The following is a 23,623-nucleotide window of genomic DNA, read 5'->3' as shown; positions in this document are numbered from 1 at the left end:
AAGACCGGACTCATCTCACCGCCACTACAGAATCATCTCTACTCCAACAGAACCACATCTGTCATCATCTCTAGTCCAACAGAACCACATCTGTCACTCCAAGAGGACTTACTTAGACTGCTTTCAACACCCTGGCTGACAGGGTGTCAGGTCATATTCCTGCCTCTGTCAGGGTTTTCTAGGACTTTTGTTTGTTTGCTTGCTTGTTTTTTTGTATTACTGCATTTGTATTTTTATTTTTCCTAGTAAAGAACTGTTACTCCTATTCCCATGTTTTTGCCTGAAAGCTCCTAATTGTAAAATTGTAATAATTTGGAGGGAGGGAGTTTTACATTCTTGATTCCAAAGGAAACTCCAGTTTTCCCTGACAGATACCTGTCTTTCCAAACCAAGACAACAAGCTGGAGAAAAAACACAAGGACCAGAATCTCCAGTAGTTTAGAGGTAAAAATAGAAGAAGACAGGCAAAAACAGTTTAAGCAGTAACTGGTGAAATGAATTCAAACCAGACAACTTTTTGCAACCCACTGGGAGCGCAAAATGCACCAGCCAGTTCAGTGGGGCAAGGTCATGCTAGGGCAAGAAATGGAGGTCTTACAGGCAAGATGGCACTGTGAAGAACTCAAGAAACTTTTAGAAGAAACAGTAAGTCTTATTGCAGGATCCTGGTGAGTGAGCATGTGCATATTTGGGAGCATGGAGAAGCTTGGCAAAGGATCTGTCTGAAACTAAATTAAGCATGGAAGAGATAGCCATCCCCATAACCAAAATGAATTGCCAGGACCAAACTGGATCCACTCTAGAGAGAACAGGAGAATGAAACAGTTGAATTACTAGTTGTAAGTGACCTACATTTAAGACTATTCTGGTATGTGAAGACATAGAAGTTACAAACCAATCATTACTGCACATTTTGAGGAACTACATACAGTCCTGTAATCTTGATGTCTGCACAAGCAAAAATCCAATATAATAACAGCTAGAATTAGTAAACACCTGCATAAACACAATCTGCTTGGGAAGAGTCAAATACTGTTAAAAGAAGTTCTACATTTAAACCTTGGGCTTTCTGAAGCAGTCAACAAGCACATGCATAAGGGTAAGCCAACTGATATAGGTTACAGTAGGGGTAGTCAACAGGTTTTTTAACTAAATCTTCACCAACGGTTTTTCAGGAAGATGATGTTAGGTCTTCAGGTGGTTGCACAACTGCATACAGAGACGGGAAACAGTGTACAACTAAATGATGTCACAACAGAGGGAAGCCACAAAGGACACTAATACCACATTCAAAAGCAAAAAGCAAGCAGATCAGTTTACCTCTCAGTACTTCTTATGCTCACATGCAGGGATTTTGAGAGGAAAGTGACACCAAGCATGAAAATATCACCTACAGTATTCACTATAGTTAACCTTATACAAAGGTCAAATGCACTCAGTCCCTGGATTGAGCTGCTCCATTTCAATTCCAAACATAATCTCAGCAAGCTCTGTGAAGGAAAGTGCTCCACTCTTGAGATCACAGTATGTCATGGATTGGCGCTGGCCAAATGCCAATGCACCCATGAGTGTATGTTTTTCCTAATGAGCTACTGTGAGATGTGGTCAAGAACAGAGCAGAGCAGGCCCAAAACTTGAAATAGAAAGAAAACTTTATTAAACTACATAACAACAGAAAATAGAAAAGAAAAACCTAAACACCCCAAAACAGAAATTAAAACCTCCCAGAACATTTCTTTCCTCCCCCAATTTCCACCCCTTACATGCTCAAACTGTTAACACTTACACATTACCCTCATCCTACTTGCTTAAACCAAAACCCTGGGTTCCCAATCCAAGTCATCATCACTCAAAAAAACCCAATCTTCAATTCATCCAGGGAGAGAGGAGTCTCTCTTGCACCACAGACCCCCTACAGGAAACACAGGTCCACCCTCCCGTATTCCCATGTCACCCATGCCACCACCCGGAGAAGTCTGCCATGGTGACACCCTCCTTTCCATGTCCAGTGCTCTCACCACTGTCCATGGGCTAAAACCGCATAAAGGGCTCTTTTAAGGATGTTCGGCCAAGTACCAAAAACCAGCCATCTTCTCATATTGGGACAAGCAGTCCCCCCCACATTTACCCCTGGGGCCGAGGGTTTCCAAGAACAGCCTTCAAGACAGAGGGCCCCACCACACCCTCTTCCTCTCTTCTCTGTTCTCCACTCCTACAGTGTCAATCACTACCACAAAGTCTTTGGTTTCAAGCCAAATGCATCCACCCAAATACAGTCTTATTTATGTTCAGGAGAATTCAGGGTCCGTCTATGGCTAACATTATGCAAGAAAAGCCCAGCCTAAAAGCCACTCCTCTTCATGTCTGCCCATCTGGGGTTCTTTTCATCTTCCTTTATCATCTCGGTCCCAGGCTGTCTCTCCTGAAACCACCAGCCACAAGAATCAATGTCTGGGAATAGTTTTCTTCTGGGTAAGAAAGGGTTAAAAGCTCCCGGCAGGGCTACAGACTTGGGCACTTGCAGGCTCGGCAACTCCCCCACGCCGCTGGGCACCTTCTCACCACCCCCCCCCCCCCCCCCCACCCCCCCGGGCAGTGGCCTACCTCAGCCCGGCCACATGGTTCTCCTCCCCCTCCCCCACCCAGCCTTGTAAGCTGGGCAGGGGAGAAGAAGATGTTTCTCTCCTGAAAGCGGAACCAGAAAGAGAAAGTCCTTCTGGGAGTCCTTGCTTTTAACCCCTTGTGTCCTCAGAGGCATGTCTAAGCTCTCAGTGGCCACTCTAGGTGCCAACATTCAAACCCGACCACTGATTGGTTTGACCTCAGCTTCCTGAAAAACTCACTTCCCCTCAAACCAAGACACAGTAGGAGAAATATTATCAGTACTTGGCTTCTGGATGCTCTGCGAACTGTTAGAGCCAAATCCAGAACACAGCTTTTAGTTAATGTGCATAAAATATTACATGGCAGCTCTGCCCAAATCTGCCAGTTTCACTTGTTTTCTCTTGACAAGAGATGGATAATAGCCTAATGTGGGAAGTCATCTCCTGTGTGAAGCTAATCATCAAGGGGAAAACAGTTCAGGTATAAACACACCCCATGTCTTCAACACATTTGAGGCTTCCTGAAGAGCACATTAAGATCTAACAAATGAGATTTTCTGAATTTTAGAGAACAATACAAAGAGAATGATGACAGAGTAAACAAATTCTTTCTAGTCCTTTGATGCACAATTTCTATTTGTGGACATGACAGAGTACACTTCAAATAACAGGTGAAATACTCACTGAAATGCTTTAGGGAAAATATTTAAGATCTCATAATAGAAACTTAAAGGCAAGTAGATCAGTTTTACATTTTATTCAAAAGATATCATCTTTGGATATAAAAGTTTTTAAGTGACACCAGGGATAGAAATGAAGCCAAGTCATCTATACCATAGAAAGTGAGCAGAGGGATTCTTGTGTTACTTACTTTGACCATGCTTGGCAGGTAAAGTAAGACAGGATCACAGCACAAGAAAGTGTATAATTTGTCACTTTTTCTAACATGCATGAAGTCTGGGATCTATCTTTTTATAACAAATAAGATGGTGTTTTAAAGGCTAAACACAGTTGTGACTATTTTTGAATGTTCTTTGTACATATATGGCATTGGGCACTTCTGCCCAAGGCACAACTCAAACCTTAAGATACTTGCTTTGTAATCTTCTTGTAATATTGGAAATGTCACCTCTTTTTTACAGTACACCATTACCTAAATTCAGAAAAGACCTTCAATTTTGTGTGCAGGATTTGATTTAAAATATTTGACTCAAATATGTGACCTGGTGTAGTGAATGGTGTCCCTACCCATGGCAGGGAGGCTGGAACTAGATGATCTTTAAGGTTCCATCCAAGCCAGGACCTTCTGTGTTTCTATTTACCAATCTACCGGCTCACACCCCTAAATATAACCTTGATAACCCGTGTTTCATGAAACACATACAAGATCAGTGCCAACAAAGACTGCAGTGTCTAGAAGCCATCAGCCAGAGCCAGCTTTACACTAGCCAACATCAGCTAACAACCTGTGTGGTTATCGCTTATTTTGATAACTGCAGCTCCACAGTGCTGTAATCACACATCAGGAAACTTATAGCAAATCTTTGCAGGACCACAAATACAGAACCCAAAATCTGCACATTCTCCACCCACAAAACTGAGTCTATAGCACTTCATCAAAACCAGACTGACATTTATGCTAGTAAGCAGCAACTGAGCAAATTTAGCAAGGGCTTGTCTATACAGTTATTCTGAAATAAGTATTTTGGATTTGTGGAGCTGTGTTTTTTCTGAAACAAAATGACATTTCATTAAACAGTTTTTAATCTTTTCATTTTATTAGATTAATGAAGAAGGCACTCATTCTGAACCAAAACTAATACACTTTTAACTGTTATTCTGTATGATTTCATTGCTCCTCTCCTTTGCACTAGTTTTAGGGTTTTTTTTGTTGTAGATAAACCTTAAGAATAGAGACTGTATTTACAAGCCACATAAAAAACCAATGTATATCAGCAGAAGAGTTCATAAAACTCTGAGAAAGATGAAATGCAAACTGTGAAACTAGGTAAGATATTACATGTGACAAAAAAACTCAAATGTGTAAAGTCCACACTGATGTTCAGATATACCCTTGGGCATGACAAAGCCTTACATTGGCTATCTGTTCACAAGTCTTTTGCTTAAATAAACAGCTTTTGTCTGTAGAAAAGTAGATTTTCCCAATACTCAAACACCTTTTTTATTGTATGTGAAATAGTTTCTTCCAAAACATATTCCATACCCATATGAATATGATCTCCATGGCATAGATTTACAGAACAGACAGACCTATGGATTTATGTGGTATTAGTTTTGATTTTTATTCCACAGCACAAGAAAAATGCACACAATTGTGAAGGTTTACAGTTTCACTAGCACACAATGTGTTCACATCTTGCAGTATGTGGCATTTTCCTTCAACTCCCAGTTCTTAGAACCAAGAATATTACAAGGGAATTTAAACCTCTACCCTCTGATAGAACAGCCTAGGCCAGTTGGCCCTGCTGCTCTCTCCCCTCTTGGGGGGAAGTTGGCTCAAACAGGCCGGGCCCTGCTGCTCTCCCTGTTAGGTGGGGGAGGCGGCTGGAGGCCTGGAGCCAGCCGAGCAAGCAGAGCTGGGCCCCTGATAACACTTCTGGTCCCAGCTGGGCTGAGCCCCCCCCCCCCCGATTGCCACCGAGGGGTGAGAAGAGCCCCCTCTCTCCCTCTCCTCCGGTGACTCCAGGGCAGAGAGGAGAAGGGAGGAGAAGCCCAGCCGCTCTGAGGAAGGCAGCCGGAGAGGCTGCCCGGCAGATCACATGACCATCGCAAGTCTGGTCAGCTTTAACCCTTCCTTAGTAACATGAAGCTTTCGAAACTTGACCCTTCCTTGAGAGAGAGGAGAGATGGGCAGAGAGAACATAGAGAAGACCCAGCATGAAGTCAGATGGAGAGAGTGAAAGACTAATTGGAGGAAGGATAGAGGAGTTGCCTGCTGGCTGGACTTCAATTAGAGCCATAGAACTGAACTCTACATGTAATTTATCCCTTCAAACCATGAGAAAGATATGCATTTGGGGAGATGATTGTTTACTTGTAGATTTTTTGAGCAAAGGTGTTGTGATAGACTGAGTAATATTGCATTAGAATCTGTGATTCTTGTAGTCCTATGAGATGCTTGAACAGAAAGAGATGAGAAGACTTTGTGCCAGTGGAGAAGTGAAGAGATAGCTCTGTTCTCTGAGACGAAGAATCCTTTGCTTCTGGAGTGGTGAATCTCTAAAAGGTGATACCCCAATATCCCTGAGTTCACATGACCCATGGGCAGCTTGGGAAACTGCTAATGGTAAGAAGGGTCGGCGTGGTCACAGAAGCAGATTTTCCCCAGGTAGATGTTTCTGTGACAGTTAAAACCCACAAGAAAACTGTTCCAAAATCAGTGGGATCCATGACTCTAAAAAGACTCCTCTCCTAAAGAAGTAATGAAAGACTATTTTCCAAATGGTGAAACTGACTGAAAATCACAAGTTGTCTCTCTGTGTTACTTGTGGGAAAGTGAACAGTTTGTAAGGAGAGGGGGAAAAGTTTTGAAAGTTTCTTTTTTTTTTTTCTTTCTTTTTTTCTTCCTTTGGTGCGTGTTCATAAAACTATCTTTGTAACCTTTAAGTTAGGCCTGTTTTGCCTTTTTCCTCCCAACGGTCTATCTCACAGAAAGATAAGAGAGTAAGCACAAAAACCATCACAAATATGGTGCGTTGGCTGAGAAAAGTTACAATTGGAGAACATGAAACTACTGCACCTGGTAAGAGAAGACATAACTCACATGATCTTGTTAGAATTTAATTTCTCTTTACCAGCCCTTTGTTTACAGGCTGATCTCTCAAGGGAGAAAGAAGCAGAGGAAAAGGAGAAAGAATCTGCAATTTCATCCAATTGAACACTACTTGGTATCAAGGATGTCCCATACCAATGCTTTCTTATGAGCTCAGATACTTCTACATTTCTAAAATGGAGGTAACATCAGTTTCTTCCTTAAACAGCTTTCAAGTGTTCACAACAGCTTTCTGAAGGAAATGAGTGAACTAAGAGCTTCTACTCAACCTGCAACCATCATATGTACAATTTTAAATCTGTCTCACCACTGATTTAGGTAAGCAGTGACTGTTGCAACAAGTTTACTGGTTTGAAAGCAAAACCAGCGAGACTCCAAGTCAGAAATACAATATAATAAAGAGAGAACAAACAACAAGAAAGATAAAAATAAAATAAAAATAAAATAAGACAAATGCAATAGTACAAAGGACCACTAACAGAGTCAAAATGTAAACCTGACACCCTGTTGGTCAGGGTGTTGGAAGCAGCCTGAAGTAAGTTCTCCCAGAGTGACAGTTGTGGCTCCGTTAAAATAGAGATGATCCTCAAGAAGTCCAGTCATCCTCTGGGAATCCAGTGGAAACAGGCCATTTTGGTGTTTGGGATTGCTGGTTTTATCCCGGTGGAAAGGCTTTGGCTCCTCCCACTGAGTGGAGCATCTCACAATGGAATGAGGTAATGTTATCAGTCATGTGAGAGGCCTTAAATGGCCCACTGACAGGTGATATCCCTCAGAGGAGGATGGGTGGAGGAAGAGATAAGAAGGCACTGCCATATCTGGTGTTATCAGGTGTCCCATTAACAGAGGGCATCTCCCCTCATTCCACCCCCAGAGTTACAAGAGATAAGGAACAATATCTCCCAACCGACTTCAACAGATGAAAATAGAATACACATTTTTGGTTACATTTCTCAACCCAGGACAACAAGTCAGAAATCCAGCTCCCATGACAAAGTAATACAGCTTTAATTTCCAGCAGCAGAGAGGAACCTGGTGATTTACAATAGTCAAAAAACATTTTTGAGAATTTCTCATAATTAAGTCTTGAAAAAGACAACTCCAAAGAAAAATATTTGAGGCAAAATAACAGGCTCTAAAGCCTACATACCTTTACATACATAGACACATAAATAGATGCCTTGGCTTCTTAATAGTGTGAAATTCAATACCATCTAACACCAACACCATAGGCTTGTCTTCTAGAAGCTATTACTTCTATAGATAATGTAAAGACCAAGGAGACCAGCAGAACTCACAGGCAGGATGCAGGGAAATTTCAGACCCACAGCAATACGCAGGTGCTGTGTGTCTAAGTTCTGTTCTGACACTGCAAATACTTTGTGAAGCAATGTGAACAAAAGTGATGCAACATATAAATGTTGCCTTACATACAACACCATATCCTAATTATTGTGCAAATTTTCAGTCTCCTGTTAAAAAAAAATCAAAGCAAGACTAATTGCCATGAAAAATCACTATTATATTTCAGATCAAGCATTGCTTTTTAAAAAGTAAACAAATAAGACAGTTTTGAAAAAACAGGTTTTGTGAAATTTACCCTTGTGTAATACTCATTTGCTTACACAGTACCATATAGCTCTGCACTATACAGCTCATTATTTGTGCCCCCGTATACACTCAATAAGCACATAAGCCAGTACTCGCACAAAAATCAATCATTACCTACTTAAATGAAATTGTCATTTCTGAGATATTATTGCTAATTTTCTTTGGTCATCAAACCCCTAAAAAACTACCATGATCCTTAGTATGCAGGAATGCTTTAGCTGATGTACAAAATTGGTCTTTGTTTTGTACACGCCTTCATTTTTCCATCCAAAAATAATGGCAAGAGTAGCTACACAGAATATATTCCCTTTTCAGACAACAGCTCAAAAGCTTCAGTAATGTGAACATTTCTACAATGACCATAACCTACCTAAACTGTGACTTTGGAGGGGAAGGAGGAAGTTCAGTTTTCATTCCAATTTGTCTTGACCTCTATCCTAAATAAACAGATGGAGCAATGGTTATCAGCACCAGAGGTAACTGTTTTAAAATCACAGAATCCTGTCCAGTAGGAATCAGACTCTGGCTGTCAATACTTTTCAAAAGGCTACAAGCAGCACCCAGAATGCAATAATTCTTTTTTATTTACAACCTTTGCTGGTTTCAAACCAGCAAGATACTGTCCGTGTTTTCCACCCCTTTTATCCATTCTATAAAGCACAACTTCACAGCACATGTGGTGTTTGAGAAATCCAGAACCCCAGATATTAGTTTGCATGGGACACAGAAAAATCCCCAGGGGGGGAAAAAAGTAAACTGCATACAGTTGCATCCCAAAGTATGGGGAAAAAATTATCACTATCTGCTAATACAGAAAAAATAATTATCCATTCAGTAATTTTTCAATCTCTTCACCCACACAGCTAAGTGTTCCCTTATCACTAGACTAGAGCTGGACATCTCAGAAGATCAAGGAATGCACAGACTAAAGAAAGAGTTTGTGGGTACAGCTGTACTGCAGGGTGTGATGCTGAGAATCCCGGGCCAATCCGCAGTCTGCATTCCTGGCCCTGAGAGCTGCATTAAAACTGCGGCTTTACACTGTCCTAAGTTTGAGGCTTGAATGCTCAGAAGATCTGCAAAAAATAATTACTAAAATCATCAAAGAATGCAAAAAGCAACTTCCAAAATGGACAAATTCTCAGCTAGTGTAAATCACCACAGATTAACTAGAAGCAGCTACACCAGTGGAGACTTCCATTTACAAGGTCACTTAATTTGCATCACAGCTTAAAATGATCAAACCCCAAGTGATCTTGCACTAGTACAGGACCTGTACAGTACAGAAAGCTTTGCTTTACAAATTAAATACTTAACAGTTATACAGCATGCTTACTAGAAAGCATTAGTAAACCTTCCACAGCCTGTACATATGTGGTGGTAGAAACAATATATCTGGTAGACATAATTTCAAAAAAGGTAATTAATATCAATGGCAAGGCATCTTAAATGTAGTTTGAAAAACCAGTGCACTTACCAGCAACCAACCAACCATATTTTCAAAGTGTCCACACACAGGAGCTTTAACTGCAATATGCTTTCCAAGCTTTGGGCATAAATTTTCTAACTAATTCAGAGGCTGCAATAATACATAAATACTTTCTGCTATCTCAATATGAATTTTAAAAGCTTTGTATTTTTTTATTTTTACTTTGAAATGATAAATGTTCAAGAAAACATCTGCAAGGTCTTATTCCTTGCCCTGCTGACAGAAAACATAACTCTGTATTTGGCCTTAGATCAATAGTGATGGTGTTATGAACAAATTCTCAGTGGGTGTGAGTGCTCCAAGGGCTGCCCGTGTGGCTGCCGTGGCCCAAGATGTGGCGGGGTTATGTCTCCAGAGCTCCTGGGACTGCTGCCGTTGCCACCAGCCCTGACAGATCCACTGCCAGACCCCTGCCGCCAGAGGCAGGGCCCTGCCCTGGGAAGAATGCCTTGGCAGCCCCCGCCTCCGGGCAGCGACAGCTCCACCGCCCGGCCCTGTCGCTGTTGGCAGGAGCCGTGGCTGGGCAGGGGGAGTGCCGGGCGTGGTTCCACAGGACTCTGGAGGGGGCAATGGGAAGCATCGATGCCCCGGCACCTCAGAGACAGGTGACCCCCATCCGTGGTGGGTCTAAGTCGCCGTCCTCACAGGAGGCTGTGATGCCCTGCTGGACAGCTATCATGCCGATCCTGCATTTCTGAATTAGCATGTTAAGAGCTAGTTGATTGTCCTGATTGTATCTACTGTAATCGGAGCTCACCCAGCCCCCCCCACGCTGCCTACTCAAGGAAGGCATATGCAAATAAGACAAACACACAGCACGCTGGGAGAGTTCTTTAGAGATGAAGGGCACCCCAAGATGGAAGACTGGACATGGTGGAAGAGCCAGGCGATGCTCTCGCCGAGGAGGAGGTGGATGCATCCCCTGATCAGGTTTGAGAATTCGCCACGGTATATAAAGAGCCGGACTGACATGGGGGTGGGCCAGCTCGAGTGGCAGACAGATGGAAACTCTCGAGGTTTTTCCATGAGGGTAAAGAGATGACGTCTGCCGCTTTGTTCTTCAGTGACAGACCTACACCACTCTGCCTCCTCGGGGTTGACCAGAGAGAGCTTCTAGCTGTTCCCATGGGAACAAGGACTTGGCACCTACTGCCTGCAGCTGAGTAGTGAAGTGGGATGCTTCCTATTCCTCCAGATTGCTACAGCAGCGTGGGAAAACTCTGTCAGTCTCCCCCACCCAGCTGACCTTTCTTATAAAGAGCTGAATATTAATAAAGGCATTAGCCCTGTTTATTTCAATGGGGGCTCAAATACTCGGTAATGCATTGCTGTGCACCACCTCATTTAATTATAACACAGGACACTATTAATACCTAAATACACTTTTACTTCAACAGCAGTCTTAAAAAAATAAAAGAAAATTCAAGAAATATGGGCAGTATGTTTAATCTTAAAATGTAGGAGTTCAATCAGTTCCAACACTGCTAAACTGAAAAAGCCCTTGTTCAATTGCCTGTCCTCAGTTCATAAAATCAATTGGTTTCAAAACCTGGAAGATGCATCAACTTTCAATCAGTGACAAATGTAAATGAGCAAAAAAACAGCTGGGTTTTCTGTCACATAGTATGTATGGTAGATATCACACCTGAGAAACATTTTAAAATGTGTATAAAAAAACAGGAATTTTTGTGGAGCTGTGTTTTTTATATTTATTAACAACATACATCTTAATCAAAAGTAAGTGTAAACTGGCCTATATTTACTGATTTCAGTGGAACTGGGCTGTTCCACAACAGGTCCAAGATGGGCAGCAGTTTATACTATGCTCCAACACACTCCATCAAAAAAATAAAACCTGTAAAAGAAAACACTCCCATGCTTTTCTCTCCAAAAATGAGATGTACTGTTACAGGTGAAAGACTTTAACAGATGCGTATTAAAAACATTCTGATACACAGTTAAAAAATACCAAACAAACCAACCAACAAATCAAACAAACAAACAAAAAAACCCAACAAAAAAACCCCAACATTTGTAAATCAACAGTCTAGACAATCATCTCAGTCTAAAACATCAAAAATCACAGGATCTACTTCTCACTCCACATGTTCTTCCCTCCTCCAGTTTCAGCTAATTCTTAATTTAACTAATTCAAATATCTCTACCAGAAAAGTCAAAACAATAATGTCAAATTTAAGAAAATGCAGAAGGTGTTAAACATAGCAATACAGTGCCAGTCTACGTGGCAGTGTATTAGGAGCTAAGATGAATACCAAGCACCTCACCCAGACAATGTTCAAATACAAATAACTATCTTCCCTTAGGCATTTTATCCATCTGCAACAGTACATTTTGTTTTTCTTACAAAAGGTCCTAAAGTTTTTTTTACATGTAAGACCAGGGTTTGACATTTAAAAGACATACAAAACCCATGTCTGCCGACTTGATCTGTCACAACTGCCAGTGCCAATTATAACAGCATTTAATTTTATGGTGAAAAGGCATCACAGGTTCCCCCCTCCATATACATTCTCATGGTTTATACATCTATGCTTACCAGTAGGCTTAAATTGGCCTTTCTTGAGTAATTGAAATATAAAGCAGGTATTACCTTACGCCCATCACTTGCATGGCAGTTCACATTTAAAGGAGTCAATAAAGCCATCAGCTTTTCTGCATTACCACTCCTGTAAACGAGGAGAAAATTATAGATAAGGGTGGAAAAAAGGGCAGAGCTCTTTGATATCCATCTCCTTAGCAAGTCTTTTACAAAGTATCATATATTGAAATTTGTACTGTGGCAGGGAGAATGTTGGATGGCTAAAGAATCTTCTAAACATTTTGAAAACAAGGGTAAATACAGAAAAGAATTTGCAGTTAAATGTGTTGCATAAGATCATACAAAAACACCTCAATTTCTCTTCTTAACCTCATATTTCCTTTTTCTAATTTTACAGATCCTCTGAAAGCCATTTGTTGAAATAAATGTTCTGAATTTAACATATTTTCATAGCATATGGCCCATAACATTTGAAACAACTATATACCAATACCCAAAAAAAAATTTAGAAGGGTTAACAGTCTATATAAAATGGTCTTGTGCAGTCAGAAGGAATGAAAAGCTCCTTTGCAATATACAATTGAACTTTACACCTTTTGTATAGGCTTTTATCAGGCTCTGCTCTGATAAAACCTGTTTTCAAAATACATCCTATAGTAGCAGTAAAAACCCAAAGAAAAGACAGATTCCAATATTTAAATTGCCTCTAAAAAGAACAGTCATAAAACAATAAAGAGGATTTAAGCAGCTTAAAGCAAAAACTCAATATTAACCTTATAACCACCATGGTGGGGGATTTTAATTACATAAACAGGCTTTCACATTGGTACCAGACTAAAGTCTGAAGAGATTTATGCTAATTAAGTGGCTTGTTTGCAGCATTTCATGGAAAGGTAATGACAAAACAGTACTATTTTAAAAACCCCTTTTCCTCGCCTGCTTCCACCCCCAAAATATGTTTTATATTCTAAGCAGCACTCACCTAGCAGCTTCCAGGAGTTCGTCCTTCTTGTATTCACCTAAATGATTGCAAAATATCATGCTGTTAGCATTTGGCAGAAGACAGAATAAGAAATGCAGTAGGAAGCAAACACAGAATTAAAACGGAAAAGAGGAGGAAAAAAAGCCTACACCCCGCTGGGTGATGGAGCTGTGACGTTAGCCAGCTTGTGGAGGCAGCATCACCAGTACCTCGCAAACGGGCAGCAAATTGACGCATCTTCTTGTCCAATCCTCAGATGGAAAGGGTTTCTTCGGACAACCAATGACTACGAAATCTTGTGTTCAGAAACACAGTCCCGCTGATAACAGCATGTCAGCTGAAGACAATGTCCCCACCCCATGCCCTATTCAGTATGTCACACTATACTTGGGAAGCATAATAAATTCCAAGACAAAGCAAGGCAGTGTGGCTTTTGAAAAAGTACAAATTACCAGTCTCCAAGGCTCTCACCTGCCTATTAGAATGGTAATATTACACCTCACTAAGTTCTTTAGAAGAGCAGGGATTATTTGAAAAAAAATCCAGGTATTATATCATCAGCCACTTTCCAACAAAATACATGTTTGAAATAAAAAACACAGACAAAAGAGGATGAACTCGGCAACAGATTTTGCTACAAGACTGAGATTAGAGATAACCACGAGTAATGTTAAAGCAACATGTACATCTGAAGTCTCGAGTTAAAATAGACAACTCACAAGGGTTGCTGCAGCACAGGATTAAAACTGCATGTTAGTATTTTAAAAAGAGCATGGAACAAGATAACCTATGGAAGTAAGACAGTATTCTGCAATGCTGAATCATGATGACATTGTGCAATACAAATGGAATGCAATTTCAATTCAGAAATTAGAAAAATAGCTTTTTAGCAGCTTTATGCAGTCACAGAACAGAGTGTATCCTAGACCCAAAAGGTAGAGGGTTTGAAAAACATGCTGTATACCATCTGCCAGAGAATTAAAGCCTCTAACCACAGTGCTATAAGAAAAATAGGAAGAAGAAGCTGTCAAGAAAGCAGAAGAAAAACCCTTTGTGCTGCCTCCTATGTGTAATTGTAATAGGCCTCCAGTGAAACTCTCATTACAGGTGAGGAAAGACATTGGGCCATGGAAAATGCCAGATCGGACGGCAGGTAAGATGGAAGGTTCATCTGAAAACATCCCTTAACGAACAGCTGTAATGTGCAGGAGGAGAGTTGGAGTCCCCATCCATCACAAAGAGCTTGGTCCTCCCCCCTGTTGCCATGAGTTTTTCCCGGTTTTGCTGAGCGTTCATATTAAAGGAGAAGTTCGTACCTTCTCACGCTCTTTTAATGTAAACATCAGCTATGTTCTATAAACATAGCCATTGTTTTTACATTCCTTGCCGGGACAAATAAGACTGTGTGACAGTCCCCTTCACCAATGTGATGTGGAGGTGGGAATTCCTTCCTCCAATCCACAGGCCTCATAGTAAAAGTATAAGAGTAGGTTTTTGTAAATAAACCGGGTCTTCTGCCCTGCTGCTGTTGTTGCACCCAGATCTGTGTCTCCAGTCTGTTTTCCTGGTTAGGCCTCCACGGTGATACCCCCCACCACGGCTCCTTCAGCTAACAGCAGCGAGTGACAGGAACCACAACAAAACCAGCCCTCTCCTTAAGGAGTCTCCTTTACTTCAGCATCCTGCGTTCACACAAGGAGGAGGAGGCAGAGTACGCACAGCCATGAACTTGGTGCCAATTCCCTTGGATGTAAACAGGGAATTTTCAAAAGCAGTATCTACATCTCATCATACTGGTGATTTTTCACTGGTGTGTTTAATTGCGTTCTGAATGATATTCAGCTTTGGGAATTCACAACAACCTGCAGGAAGGAGTTCCATTGTGCCACTCACATGATGGGTGTAATAAATGGCATAGAATAATTCGTGTTATAGTGTATATAAAATGTATGTTCTGTAAAATAAAATGAACAAGCAGGCTGGGATTGAAACCAGCGAATTTAGGATGAACAACACCCACTGCCAGGAATCCAGGAGAGACAATACCCTTGTGGGAACTGGTGAAGCACAACATTAACAACAGAAAAGAAGGTGGGCCGAGAACAGATGGCCCTCCTGGGCAATGGAGCTGTGAAATGCCCAGCAATCAAGAGTGATATGGATCTAGCAGCAACTGAATTACTATTAATTTTTCCCTCTGAAGCACCATTCAGCAGACCTACAGCAGAAAGAGACTCATATGAATATGAAGGGAAAGACACAGGACAAAGAACTATGGAGAAATACTATGCCACCGGCAAAATAAACTATATAAGGGGACCCCTAAAAGAATGAATTTGTGAACAGGGGGAACTACAGTGCACTAGAGGCCGTAGTTAAGGTTCACCCAGTGCCGATCCCGGGACTCGACACTGAACTTCCGATTGCTGGCTTGTCCAAAATTTTTGTTTTGTTAATTCTTTAATTAATAAAAATATTTTATTAATTTGGAATTGGCTGAATGTTTATAACATGGGTCTCCTAACAGAACTGTTCTGTGTTGCTGAACCCCAGCAATGGAGCAAATAAGTTCAAAGCAAAGGTGAGACTGGTTAATTCAAATATTGGCCAGCAAGGTTAATCTAGCTTTTAAAAAAAATTATGTGTATGTTAAGGAAAGCTTAATCATGAGACAAATCAAATGATACAGAAATATGACTGCCTTTGATTCACTACACTTTCCAGCTTCATCAGAAGGGGGGCCTGTCCACCACAGGCAACAGCCTTTTCTAATCCATTGTACATGTTCCTCTTTTTTTTATTTTAATGAAGATAAAATACTGGGCACAGTTGTGAGTGTTTCAAATGAATGGTAAGTGAAAAGCTCTGGTCAGCATGTGAGGAAGAAAAAAGGACTCTTTATTACTCTTGCATTGTTTGTGCAACAATCTCAAACAGCTGCATTTCCTGCAGTAGAGTTATTGGCCTGTATTGTATCAACACTTTAGAGACTTAACCAGATTAAAAAACCTCTTTGCACATTCTGGTTTGGCAATGCATCTAGTAGTCCTAACCAGGCTTTTGAACATACTAGGTTACAGAAGTGTAATAACATTTTTCCTCTGTGCTCAGTAAGTTGGTATTTTACCACACAAAAGCTGTTTCCTCTAATACTTTGATTAGCAGAAGCATTACTGTCTAATGAAAAAGGAAAGCTGTGGCTTGATTTAGAAATGTGCACCCTGTATGCCTAATTAGATCAGTTAGTTTTACTAAGCAGTACTTTTTAAAAAGAGGTATTTACAGACGGTTGGAATTCATACATGCAATTCTTGAAATTCATCATGGTTCTCCCACACTGATTAGGATTAGGAAATTATTATCTTGCCATTTGCTAACTTTATTACTCTCAAAGAACCCACTGTGTTTTGCAAATCAAAACCTAAAATCATCTAGGCACCTACAGCACACCACCAGGTTTGCTAAAAAAAAAAGGTCAAGTGAGCTCCACAGGCTCTGTGGGATGAAGAGAAACCCCTTAGCCACTCGAGCAACCAGCTGGTTGGATACCACAGAGCCAGGAGGGGTCTGGCTGATGGCATTAGGGAGAAGCGGGTGGCACTGGTTGCAGGACCGACTGCTGCTGGAACAGGCTGGGCTCTCACCAGAGGGCTCTGCCAACACAGCTAACGCCGTTTGGCTACACAGCTTATCAAAAGCCATCCTGCAGCAATTGGCCACAGCTACCTAATAAAATATTCATTTGCAAGCATTTGAAAACAAAGCATGCGTGCACGGGCAGAGATGAATTTCAAGTTCTAAGCAGAAGTACAGGAATACAGAGTGTGATATATGATGTGAAATAATTCATGTTCGTGTGATATAATGTGAAATAATTCATGTTTGCAATCTGTGGTGTAAAATCATTCGCATTTCAGAAGAAATACGGTAAAAGTCACTCAGGCTTGGAAATAAAGAAAAGTGTTCAGGAATTGTAAACATCCTTGCAACAGAAAGAAGGGTGACTCTGAGAAGAGATAAATCTCTCCCGAGATGAACTTGACAATGACTCAACGATTAACACTCGATATGGATCTAGCCTCCATCATCCAGGGTATGCATCCCAATACAAGGTTCCCAGAAATCGAATCAAGTATTCATCTCTCCTCGGAAACCTATTCAACTGACCAGCAGCGAGGAAAAGACTACATGAATATGAAAAAAACCCTGAAGGGACAAAAGAAGTATGAGGCAATGCCCTGTCCAGCCGAAGAAACTGTATATAAACTGGCTCCGCAGAGACTGAATTTGTGAACAGGGGAGCTCTGGTACGATAGAGGCCAAAGCTAAGTTCACCCAGTGCCGACCCTGGGCTCGACACTGATTTTTGCTTGTGGCTTTTTCTAAATTCTATTTTGTAAATTATTAATACAATTCTTTATTAATTTAATTTGCTATGCATTTATAACACAAAGCATCAACCTCACATAATACTTCTGTTCAAAGAATGTCGAACTGACTTTAACTAAGCTAATCACATCTCTTAAAGAGCTCCTTTGGGCAGGTTAGAATTTATAGTTTTGCAAAAGGGCATCTGCATGCCAGGCAGCCCAGAGAGAGCTGGCCTGGGAATTTCTTAAGGCAAAGACAAGGTGTGAAATGGGGAGAGGAGAACACCATAGCAAGGCAGTGTCCCTGTTTCCTATCTCATCAGACAAAAGCTGGTAGGTAAGCAGAAACCACTCAGTGGTATTCACTGCATCTGATCAAGTTCATTGTCTACAGCTTGCTCAGCATTCTTTAAATGAAGTTCTCTACTTGATCCCAGCTCAAGATCACATCACTGCTGCTCCATTTATGCTGGAACTAGAAAGTCACCACTGTTAACCACAGATAATCAGTGCCTCAGATCACAGCTACCATCAGGCAACTAACTATTTCTGTTCCCCTCCCAGGAGAAAACCAGTTACCTCCAAGATCAGTTGCTGTTACACTGTCACTGCTGTGTCTGGCCCTGCATTCTGCAGTAGCTGATTAGCAGCAAATGCTTATCAACTATCAGACATCAGTGGCTGCTTGCACCTGGTGGTTGAGCAGATCAGAAGCTGGAAGCTGGGAAAAATAACATAATGAATCTATCTTTACAGACAACCCTATTTCACTCCAAAAAGTCTTGAAATTTCAACTGAATACTGAAAGCTGAAAAACCTATCTGAATGAATGGCATAAATCAACAGTGCTTTTTCAATGCATCTACACTCAAAACCAAGGTGAATTCCTTTCCTATCCCTCCATACACATCTGCTAATACAGAAACCAGCCAGAACTAAAATGTCAAGCTGGACAAAGAGGGTTTTGCTTTACCATAATATCATGTCAGCTTTACACAATAAAGACAAATTCCTAAAAAATAACATCACACAAATTAAACCAAGCCATTATTATCCAATGGCAACATACGAGAACAAAATGGATTAACCATATTCTCAACCAAACTGAAAAACTAGAGGTTTTTCCATATGAAGTTGTACATCATACCTACCCCAGAGAATAAGGATACTGCCCCACAGCCTACCTCAGAGATAAACCACCCGGACAGGGTAAAGGAGATACGTGAGATGGGCCAGATGCTGAAAGAGTACATTTCCTCTGCGGTAGCCTTTTTGGCCCCAGCTGGTGGGAAACCCTCCCCCTGCCTTGACAAAGGAGAGTCTGATGGTGCAGCAGTGGAACCACAGATGTTACAATCCTCTAGGTTCCAGCTGAACCACAGGGGCAGTCACAGCCAGCAGCAGTTGCCGCTGTGGAAAGGAAGAAATATAAGGTGAAATCAGAGCATCCAGGTAATAAGGATAAGAAAGGAGGGCCCTCACAACCCACAGGGAAGCCAGAGGTTGAGATCATCACCGAGTCCCTGTCATATGAAAATCCCCGTAGTCTGCAAAAAGATGTTGCACGACGGGGACGTGAGCCTTATACAACCTGGCTACTTCGGGTCTGGGACCTTATGGGTAGAGGTGTGCAACTGGATGGGGGTGAGGCAAGGAATTTGGGACCCTTGACCCAGGACTCAGGTTTGAATCAGGTATGTGTAAAGGAGCCAGGGCTGCTTACCCTTTGGGAGCAGCTTTTGATGAGTTTAAGGGAGAGGTTTGTCCATAGAGAAAGAATGCAGGAACACCACCATAGAATGTGCTGGAAGACCCTTGAGGAAAGGATCCAATAGCTGAGGGAAGTGGCAATACTGGAGGTGCTTTTTGGGAGGGGTGGACAGCATGACAATGACCCCGATAAACTCAGGTGAACAGGGCAAATGTTGTGGAACCTAGAAATTGAAGAGCCATCTAAATACAACACCTTCATTGCAATGATTAATCCTGATACCAACTGAGAGACCGTAGGTTTTGTAGCCAACAAGCTCAGAAATTTTGAGAGTATGATCAGTGGCCCAATGCAGGCTCAGGTCTCTGCCATGGTTATGGAACTCAAAGAGGAGATGAGGGAGGGGATGAGAGAAGAGACGAGGAGGAACAGTTCCCATGTGGCACCGGTGCGAGTTACAGGCCCCAGAATCAGAGCCCAACATCCCCAGCTAGAGAGAGAGAGTACATCCCACAAGCTGACCTGAAGTCTGGGACTCGACCTTGGGGCTGGAGACAGAGCAATGCAGGTCCAATCAATGTGATTAATAGCATACGTTCTCCTCTTTATTCATGAGATGGCTGGGTATATACAGTAAGAATAGTTTACAGTAACAGGTGCATTTCTATTGGCAGTGAAGTGTGGACAAATATGTAAACAATCACAGTTTAAGGCAGCAACTGTGTTTCCATCCTAACTATCTTAGCTAAGGCACGTACACACCTTAAGTGAATTTTCTAACTGCGCCACAGGTTTATCTACTTCTAGGCAGGACAGAATCTGAGGCCTAGTTTGGGATAGCTCAACCTTTATTCTATAAGTCATCCTGCTCCTGCTACAATTGTCCATTTTTTTTCCTTTTCAGCTATCCAAACTGGGTCTGTGGCATGGCTGGCTACTTTTGCATACACTGTTACAAGCAAGCACTACTTGATTCGCCCAGAAAAACCCCAAGAACCTAGCCATTAAAAGCATAAGATAAAAGCACAGTATTCAGTCCTTGCCATTCATTCATACACAGGTTCTAAACTTAAAGCCTCAAAATCGTCTGCGGTCTCTTCTTCTTCATTGCCTGGTGATGTATCATGGCTACAGGCTTCTCTGTTGTTACTGGGATAGAAGAGGTTGCTTCCTGTTAACGCAGCTGCAGTGATGTGTCCTTGTTGCTCTATAGCATTTTGCATAACTGCGGTGAATGCTGCTGTCTCGTTGTCTTGTTCAGCTCTGGCAGCTTTTACTGACATCTCATTGACTCCATAGCTTTGAAGAAGGGAAGTTAGAACAATCTTGGTATGTGAGTTGGTATTTTCAAAGGCAAGGGAATGGAATAGATGTTCTTGCATACCAATGAAAGTAAAATGTAATTATCAAATCATTTTTGCCATTACCTCAGAGACTGTAAACTGCTGAAACACTTTCTTTTAGTGAAGATCCTGATACCTTTTTTCGGGCAAGGATACCAGGTTTCACCTCAAAGCTGATTCAGCTGTTATGTTAAAAGAATCAAATTGCTAAATCAAAATAACTTGCATATTATTTTTTGGAGCAGAAACCTCTGGGCTTTGTTGGCAAACAACATCCGTCCAAGTTAAAATGAGAGTCTGGCCAGGACTCAAACTTTAAGTTGGAGTGATGCTCTTTAGTATATTCTTTAAATATAACTTCTAATAACAATAAACATAAAATACCTAAAATACAATAAACTGTTATATCTTTGCACAAAAAAGGTACTTAAAATGAAGCTTAAGAAAAAATTCTAACTTGCACTTAACAATACAACTACATTTTTTAACAACAGTATTTACGAAATGCTTAAATGGCTAAAAAAAAAACAAATAGAAAAATTCAAAATGACAAATGCCTTTTGAAAAACCCTATAAACAAATGACAAAGCATAAAAACTTGACTGTAATATCAACTTACGAGTACTATCAATTTTTATATATTTTCATACTATATAATCTGTTGCCATGAATTTTCCTGGTTTGCTGAGCGTTCATATTAAAGGAGAAACGTGCAGTTTCTCACGCTGGTGAATTGTAAACACAGGACCATGTTTTGTAAATATTGGCAATGTTATGAATACTTTCTCCAAGAGAAGGGGAGGTTGAATGACAGCCTCCTGGACCAATGTGACAGGAGAGGTGGCGATACCCTTCTCCAATCCATGGTCACCTTGCCACAGATATATAATGGAAAAATAAACTAAGGGCAGGGCTTCTGCCCTGCTGCTGTTGTTGCACCCAGATCTGTGTCCCCAGTCTGTTTTCCTGGTTGGGCCTCCACGGTGATAATAATCAATATATCCATACTTAACATGTCAACAAATTGTATTTCAAGACCCTCATACATTTATGAATTCAAAATGAAACACAAAAGACTGAAACAATTCACAACTAACAATAAAATCAAAGATCTAAAAAATTGTATCTTCTCTTCAAATCTTATTTATCAATGTTCTATCATCATCATTTCAAATGGAACTGTTTCATTTCTGAAGAAAAATAACTAAACTTTGCAAATTAACCAAACATACTTTTTATAAATTGTAAACCACCTTTTAAATCAACTAACACTTAAATCTAACGTAAACAAATCTTAATAAGAAATTTTACAACTTACAGTAATCTTATAAAATCTATATGCAGCAAATCAATAAAATATAAATTCATTACTAATTAAAATTCTTAAAACTTAAATATAAACTTAACCTAAACTCATCAAGGCCCAAATCTTAACAATAAACTTTAAAATTATATATTTAGCAATATGTAACTCAAACTCAAACTAAACCACACAAAAATCAATTCTCAGCACATTAAAATGTGGAAACATAACTCAAACTTATACACAATGAATAACTCTGGCTAAAAACTCATTTCTATTTCATTTTCTATTTTATCTTCTTTATGATAGGATGTCCCTTTCTCACATTGCATTTCCCACATAATGATGGATTGCTTCACAACAGAGGGACGAATGATTGCATTTTCTTCTTCTAGTCTTTTCTTGCAATGTCCACCTGCTGTACGTTTTCACCATCTCTGCCTAACAATCCTGGAAGCTCCTCGGGCATTGGTATGACATAGGGTCGAGTCACAAAGACTTGATTGCTTTCAAAGATGATACTGACATGTTCTACGCTTGTTGAGGGGACACTCATGCTGCTCACTTCCAGACTGTGGGTGTAGGGAGATCTTAGGGACCAATTCGACAGCCAGTGCAGTCCATTTATAGTAGAAGTGTTCACGCCCCTGTCAAAAAGTAATGATAGGGTGACAGATGGCGTTGATGCAGACTGCGGGGGTGCAGGGGCTTTGGATCGAGCTGGGTCTGAATTCTCGGAAGCTGACATGGGCGCAGCCATGTTTGTTTTGGTCACATGTGCTGATGATGTCAGCTCCTTTTCCTGCGAGGAGAAATCTAACACCGCTCCGCCTTCGGCCCCGCCTGCCTCCTTGTCTTTCACCATGCCCCTTGAGTCTGGCGGCCAAGACACTTCCTGGTTACTTCCATTGTCTCTGGACAGTGGTGAAAGGAGTACCTGCTTTCGATCCACGTGGCTGGTCGCTGTATCCACTATTTTACGCAGAGAGGGGCAAAGCGGAGCTGCATTCTCACTTACGGAATGCGTGAAATGCATGGAATTTATACCGAAGAGCCTGGCTACCTTAGATGTTTTCTTTTGTTCTTTTATCTCAGAGAGGGAGATTCTTGAGTCATAGGGACTGGGAGTCATTTTTTCCAAGGCTAAAATTGCAGCTTTGCATTTTGCAGCGACTGTTTGCAAGGTATTTATCAATTTTTCAAAATTACGCCTAATTCTGGGCAAATCTTTGCTTCTTTCTCTTGCGAAATAACAGAGTCCCACAATAACTCACTCATTTCCTTCCATCTTGCTTCACTAAAACGAAGCGATGGCTGGTGTAACCTTCCCTTTTTTCAAACCCATAGGGTTAACTGTCCCACATTAGTTTCTTTGATCTCTTCGCCCCTTATTGAGGCAATAGTTGCTAAAAGTAGCACAACTGCAAGAAAAACCTTCTCCATGCTTTTAAAATCCTTTGTCTCACTCGCATCAGGTGCTTACCTCTTTTCTTCCACTGTGTGTCGCTGTTCCCCTCCAGGTGAATCAGACGACAAGCGTTCTCCAAAATCCCAGCTCTGTAAGCTCAGCTTGCTTGTGTCCTGTTCGGTCAAATGTTCAGGCCGAATCTTATACACAAAACAAACCAAGTGGCAGAGACTTTGACCGCGTGTAGGCGTGATCCGTGTGTAGACGAAAACCAGCATCTAAGCCCCACATTAAAGTGTAAAAAACCCAGCATTTAAGCTCCACATTTAAGTGTAATAAAATCAAATAAAATCCGTATCAAAACGTCCAAGTATATGCATCAAAGCAAAAAATAAGAAAGAAAAACAAGTCCCAGTTCAGGCGCCAGATGAAGTCTGGGACTCAACCTTG

The 23,623-nt window shown here is 41.1% G+C and overlaps 1 protein-coding gene across 2 annotated transcripts in view; it reads right to left on the bottom strand.

The window, feature by feature from the left end:
• Positions 1-23,623, bottom strand: part of LOC134563402 (poly [ADP-ribose] polymerase tankyrase-1-like) — a 187,741-nt gene that overhangs the window by 84,658 nt on the left and 79,460 nt on the right. For both annotated transcript variants that reach the window (XM_063421312.1, XM_063421313.1), the window contains exons 4-5: positions 13,039-13,075; positions 12,108-12,183 (exon numbers count right to left, since the gene is read on the bottom strand). In XM_063421312.1, the coding sequence (XP_063277382.1) occupies positions 12,108-12,183; positions 13,039-13,075 (113 nt within the window). The remainder of the gene's footprint in view (positions 1-12,107; positions 12,184-13,038; positions 13,076-23,623) is intronic.

Source organism: Prinia subflava, chromosome W (genome assembly GCF_021018805.1).
Source record: "Prinia subflava isolate CZ2003 ecotype Zambia chromosome W, Cam_Psub_1.2, whole genome shotgun sequence".
Lineage (NCBI taxonomy): Eukaryota > Metazoa > Chordata > Aves > Passeriformes > Cisticolidae > Prinia > Prinia subflava.
This window is presented reverse-complemented; position numbering and strand designations above follow the sequence as displayed.